Genomic DNA, 5,783 nt, shown 5'->3' with positions numbered 1-5,783 from the left:
TTTATTGGATAATCTACAAATAATGTGGTACATTGGATCCATGCAAGAATTTATCTTATATCAATTATAATGAAATGAAAATAAATAGATACCCAATTGGGCAATCGAATATGACTGATAATACTAGATATCATAATTATATAGAACAGATGCAGGATGGAATAAATACCTCATCCTTCTCAGTTATTGACTCATTGCTTTCATGATTAGTTTCAATTAGGCAATTTGTTTGATTTTAGAAAATTTAAAATATATTCAATTTTGTATTATAGTTAGCTTGGTTTAGTTTGGCTTATATTGATTTATTTATTTTTTAAAAAAAAAGAGTCATTATTTTGCATTTTCTTATCATTTATTCTTTCATAATAAAATAGATAATTAGGAATAAAGAAGTTTAAACCACTGAAATTTAAATTATATATATTGAATTTGAATCATTAAAATCCATTTCCTTTGAAATATAGTAGGGAATTTTCTTCCATCTCATTTCATCTCATTTATAATAAAAATAATTAAAATTAATGAAACATATAAAATAAGGCCAAACCACATAAAAGAGTACTGGCAAGAAGTATCAACTAATTAATACAAAGTGTCTCTATTGATGATTCATTTCATGGCAGTGATCCTTATATGTGAAAATGACACAAGTAAGGCCATGTGTGAAGCTACTACTGTGTTCCAAGTCATTTGCACATCACATCATGTTTTAACATAACTTTCACGAAGTTTCTTCATCTTCTCAAAGTCTGCCAACCATGAACCACCACAACCAAATCCATCCATAAACTTCAACTTTCTACCAATCACACCTATTTTCACACCCACATACACAGAGATATATATATATATATATATATGTATGTATTTATCTTTCCTCTCCACTCAATACATCATCCTCCAAAAATGGGTCTTATTGCTGATCATATTGCTTATGATGTGGCCATCATTGTTCTCTCCATATTTCTCTTGGTTCTCGCCATCGTCCTCTTCTTCACATGCAGGAAGAAACCAGTTCAATCTGATATTGAAAAGGATCAAGAGGAAGAAGAAGATAATGAAGAAGAACAACAAAAAGCAGTGCCCCCTGTGAAGATCTGTGGGCGTGCATATACATTAATGGATATTGATGCTGCAACTGATGGATTCAACCAAAGGAGAATCATGGCCAAAGATCTCACAGGAACTTTATATGCTGGTGTGTTACAAAATGGAGAGCTTGTGGCTGTCAAGCGGATTCATCCTCTTCTTGTTCTCAGAAATGCAGGATTGAGTGGCTTCTCTTCAGTTCTCAAATGCCTCTCTTCAGCTCAACATCCTAACATAGTTTCCATTATTGGCTTCTCAGAAGCACCAGGTAATAAAAATGGATGTGACATATAATGAATTAGGCTTTTAATTATCTTGAGGGAAATTCTGGCTATATATCTATATCAGTTGGGATCATTTAGATTTTAAACTTTTTATCCATAGGAGTTACATACAACCTCATTTTATCAATTGCCATGTGAAATATTATTATTCTTGGTTTGTGTGTATGAATAACAAATCTATCTGAGAGGTGTTATCTCCATTAACAGACACAATAAGAAAGACAAAAGGTTGCAATTGAGGAGGGTAGTTTGCGAGTAAATCAAACTGATTAGAGATTAATTAATCGTTTGCATGATTTTCTCAGCTTTTTATGTGTTTTATTGTTCCGAAAATTGATTGTTTGTAAATATTTGAGTGGAATTTTGATTTTTTGGTTATGGTGTTTTTTTCGTAGAATTTGGACAATAATATTGTTTGATTCCCCGTTTCTTTTTATTAGTTATGACTCGTTTTATATACAAAAAAAGAAGAAATTAAGAAATGAAACCAAGAAACATAGAAACAAATAATTTTAAAGATAAAAATAGTTATTGTATCCTTATTTAACAAAAATAAATAAATACAAACAATTGAGTAATAATTACAAGGACATGCTGGATAATAAAAAGCAAGAACCTCCTATTTTCTTTTTGATATACTAGACTTAAAGTTCTAAATGTATATCAAAATTATTGATACATATTATTGAAGGAGATCACTAACTACTATTTCATATTGTAATACCCCACCAGGTGAAAGAATCATAGTGATGGAATTTGTAGGCACGTTGAGCTTAGAATTCTATCTGCATCAAAACCCAGATGGGAATTCACTCTTAGATTGGAACCAAAGGTTCAAAATTGCAGCAGAAGCAGCAAGAGGACTTCACTATCTTCATGAAATTGCTTCACCAAACATAGTTCATGGCTGTGTCAAGTCCTCAAACATCCTAATAGACATAAACTTCAGTGCTAGGGTTTCTGACTATGGCCTCAACTTTCTTGCACCCCAAGAAAAGAGAGCCCTAGTAGGGTATGTGGATGAAGAGTATTGGATCAGTACTGATAACAACAACAACAATAATGGAATTATTAGAGGAGGAGGTAGTTGCAAAGAGAGTGATGTTTATGGATTTGGTGTGGTTTTATTGGAGCTTTTGAGTGGAAGAGGTTGTGAAGAAGGGTTGTTAGTGAAGTGGGCATTGCCTTTGATTAAAGATATGAGGTACAGTGAAGTTTTAGACGCTAGATTGGTGATTCCTTCAGAGATTAAGCCTTTGGTTAGGTTAGCCAAAGTTGCTTCTGCTTGTGTTGGTAATTCAAGAAAATGTAGGCCCTCCATTGCTCAAGTCTCAACCATTTTGAACCATTTAGAGAGAGAAACATGCCTCATGACATCGCAAAATTAGAGGTTACGAGACCTTGCTCAAATCTAGAGTAGTCGAAGATATCAAATATTAGAGATTACAGTTTAAACTTATCTATAGGTACTTGACCTATCCTGTTATGTTTGAATTGAGTATGTTTTTATTTACATTTTCAAATTTCAAATGTAATTAGACTAAGAAGAGGTTGCTGCTATCAATTTTGGAGTAATGAAAATGAAATAGGATTCTCATATCTCTTTTGTCTCTTGAGGTTTAAGCCTTTTATTAAGTATCATTTGCTCAAAAATTATATTTTTGTCAATATGATTTTATTCATTTTTATTAATTTGATTCTTACACTTTAAAAATTTATAATTAAGTCCTGGAAATTTATAAAATTTTTATTTTAGTTTCTATGGTTAGAATTTTGCAAGTTAAATTTTTTTTATAGTATAATAAATTGTATTATTTGTAACAAATAATGTTTGTGTGTGTGTAATTACTTAAAATTAACTCCTATATATCCGAGAATATTGAAATAAAAATTTTTTACTAAATAAAACGAAGTTAGTAATGATTATATTTAAATTAAAGCCACATAATTAAATAAATGTATGCTACAAGGATCAAATGGTCAAAATTTAGTAAAGTAAAACTGCATAAACACTGTAAGTTTAACTTTTTATTATTAAATGATATAAATTATTTAATAATTTTACGATCTTTGAATCATTTGGACACATATGTTCCCTCTTCCAAAATTTAAAAAAAATAAAAAAAGTTAATGTTATATTTTGCTCTCCAAATATTATTTTGTATTATAAAATACTTTAATTTCTCTTGAATACAAACCTTATAAAAAAAAGGTCCTCATAAAGTTTCAACAAGTTTTTATATACAAGATTCTTATTTTGTAATAAAAATAAGTGCATAATATGTGAAATATTTTACCAGGGTTGAAAGAAAAAGAGGTTTTGCAATATTAAAAGATTCAAAAAAAAATAAAACAAGAAAAAAAAAAGTTAAGAGCGTTGCATTAATTGAAAATGGTGAGAGGCATTTTCAAAGGTGACAGTTTGAGAGATTAGAAAAACATGTTTGTGAGTGGAATGTTGAAATTGATAGGTGGGACGGTGCCTTCATTATAGAGATTGTGAGATCTCATCAATCCTTTTGTTTCCTGTGGGATTGGTAAGTGGGGACTCTTTTTGAAATGAAAGCAAAGCCATCCTGTACATGGCACGAAATTTAAGAAATAAGTCACATCGTTTTGTAATAGGGTTAAAATACAATTTCACTTTTAAAGTTCAGTATTTGAAATTATAAATTTATTTTTTTTATAATATCATGTTTTAAATTTTAAAAAGTGATATAATAATATTCTTACTTTTAATAAAAATTAATTTTAATTATCAATTAATCAGAAAATTACATAAAAGAATTTTAAAAATTCCAAAAAAAATGACCAATAAACTTATAAAAAATAACTTAAAAATTATATACAAAGATCCAGAAACAATTAAAGAAAAGAACCAATACAATTTTATCATACTTTTTTTATAATTTTTAGGTTTTTTTATAATTTTTTAATTAATTAACTAGTAAAGTTATATAACTTTTACTAATGATAGAGGTAAGATCGCTTCGTTTTGAAATGTTAAAGAGAATGTGATATTAAAAATAAATTTTAAATTTCAAACACTTTGAACTTATAGTTTATGAGTTAATTTATTGCCAACTAGCCCTTTATAATATGCTACTATAATATGAATGTCAATTTATACTTTATGTTAATAAATAGTTAAGAATTTTAAAAATTATATTGCTATTTTTAAAATAAATAAGTGCTCATGTTTTCTAACATTGCAATTTGAACTTCTTTATGTTAGGAGCGTGCATGAGATTTGTTACTTCCCCCTGACAAAAATATCTGTTATATTAAGACTATTAGGTTATTTCTTCATCTAACATGGATTATATGGCTTTAAGAAGTATATTAATGCAAATTTTAATTTATGATGTTTGGTGAGTGATTTCAATTTTCAAGGTTCTTGGTTGATCATTTTGTACGTTTTGGTCAAATATCTATCAACTATACATCCATTGAACTTGGGCCCCATTTTAAATTATGACATAAGTTTTCTTTTTCATTTAGCATGCAAATCGATCTGTGTATTTTTTGTAAAATCTATTAAAAGGATTTAAACTATTTTTTTCTCACTTCTCATCTCACTCTTGTTATATAAATAATGAAATTGGTCTCATGTAACGATATATGTGATCTTTCTTGTACCCCTTTTTCTATGGGGCATAGCGCATGGGCGGCGCGACATGGAAGATATAGAGGGAAATGCACCCCTAGGACTTAGGAAAAATACAAGGAGTATGTATATGTTCTAATATCTTGCATCTCTTAATTTAACTTTAAATGTGTTTGAGTTTCAAAAAATTTTATATTCTCTTGAAGTTAAGAATTATATCACCAGTTGTTAGAGCAACAGAAAAAAAAAAAGTGTTTTTTATTATGAAATTTGTAAAAAAAAATCAACTATGGAATATATGAAAAATTCATTAATGAATAATTATCGAGTGATTTATATTGAAAATAATATTTTCTTTAACATTAATAATAAAATGATTGCTCCACAATTTCATAACTAGAAACCACTCAAGGTATAATATTTTTTTAAATTATTTTTAAGTTAATAATTTTAAAACTATTACACCTCATGATCCAGGATTGTGACACCGCCACATGCATAGTGCCTAATAAGTTCAAGGATCAAACTTGGAATCTAGTACCACAACGATGTGTCTAGTGCCACTAGATCTAAGAGTTGTTGGCAAATTCTTAATTCCTCAATTTACTATTTCTCTCTCTTTATTATTTAGAGATATCAAAAGACAATTTATAATTAACCATAAACAAAATCACTTTTTTAATTTCATTTACTTTTGTATATATTCCACTTCATTCTATATAGGTACCAAACTAGCTCTAAGATACTCAAACATTGAAGTGAGTTGAATTTTAAATTTTAAGGATTCATTAGAATTATATCTT

General features: G+C 28.5%; 1 protein-coding gene across 1 annotated transcript; it reads left to right on the top strand.

Moving 5' to 3' along the window:
* Nucleotides 1–897: 897 nt before the first annotated feature.
* On the top strand, nucleotides 898–2,957 carry LOC129287280 (serine/threonine-protein kinase-like protein ACR4). Its single transcript, XM_054923495.1, has 2 exons — nucleotides 898–1,357; nucleotides 2,106–2,957. Exons 1-2 carry the CDS (start codon nucleotides 907–909, stop codon nucleotides 2,759–2,761), a joined length of 1,107 nt encoding a protein of 368 aa, XP_054779470.1. The 5' UTR covers nucleotides 898–906; the 3' UTR covers nucleotides 2,762–2,957.
* The last annotated feature ends 2,826 nt before the right edge of the window (nucleotides 2,958–5,783 follow it).

The sequence above is a fragment of the Prosopis cineraria genome, unplaced genomic scaffold, assembly GCF_029017545.1.
Source record: "Prosopis cineraria cultivar Desert tree isolate PC_DT_omini unplaced genomic scaffold, ASM2901754v1 PC11, whole genome shotgun sequence".
Classification (NCBI taxonomy): Eukaryota; Viridiplantae; Streptophyta; class Magnoliopsida; order Fabales; family Fabaceae; genus Prosopis; species Prosopis cineraria.
This window is presented reverse-complemented; position numbering and strand designations above follow the sequence as displayed.

What these genes read in the sequence shown, in the direction of transcription:
- LOC129287280 (XM_054923495.1), top strand. Translation starts at nt 907, where the DNA reads ATGGGTCTTATTGCTGATCATATTGCTTATGATGTGGCCATCATTGTT. An exon ending in TGGCTTCTCAGAAGCACCAG is followed by an intron (nt 1,358 to 2,105) that starts GTAATAAAAATG and finishes ATACCCCACCAG; the next exon opens with GTGAAAGAATCATAGTGATG.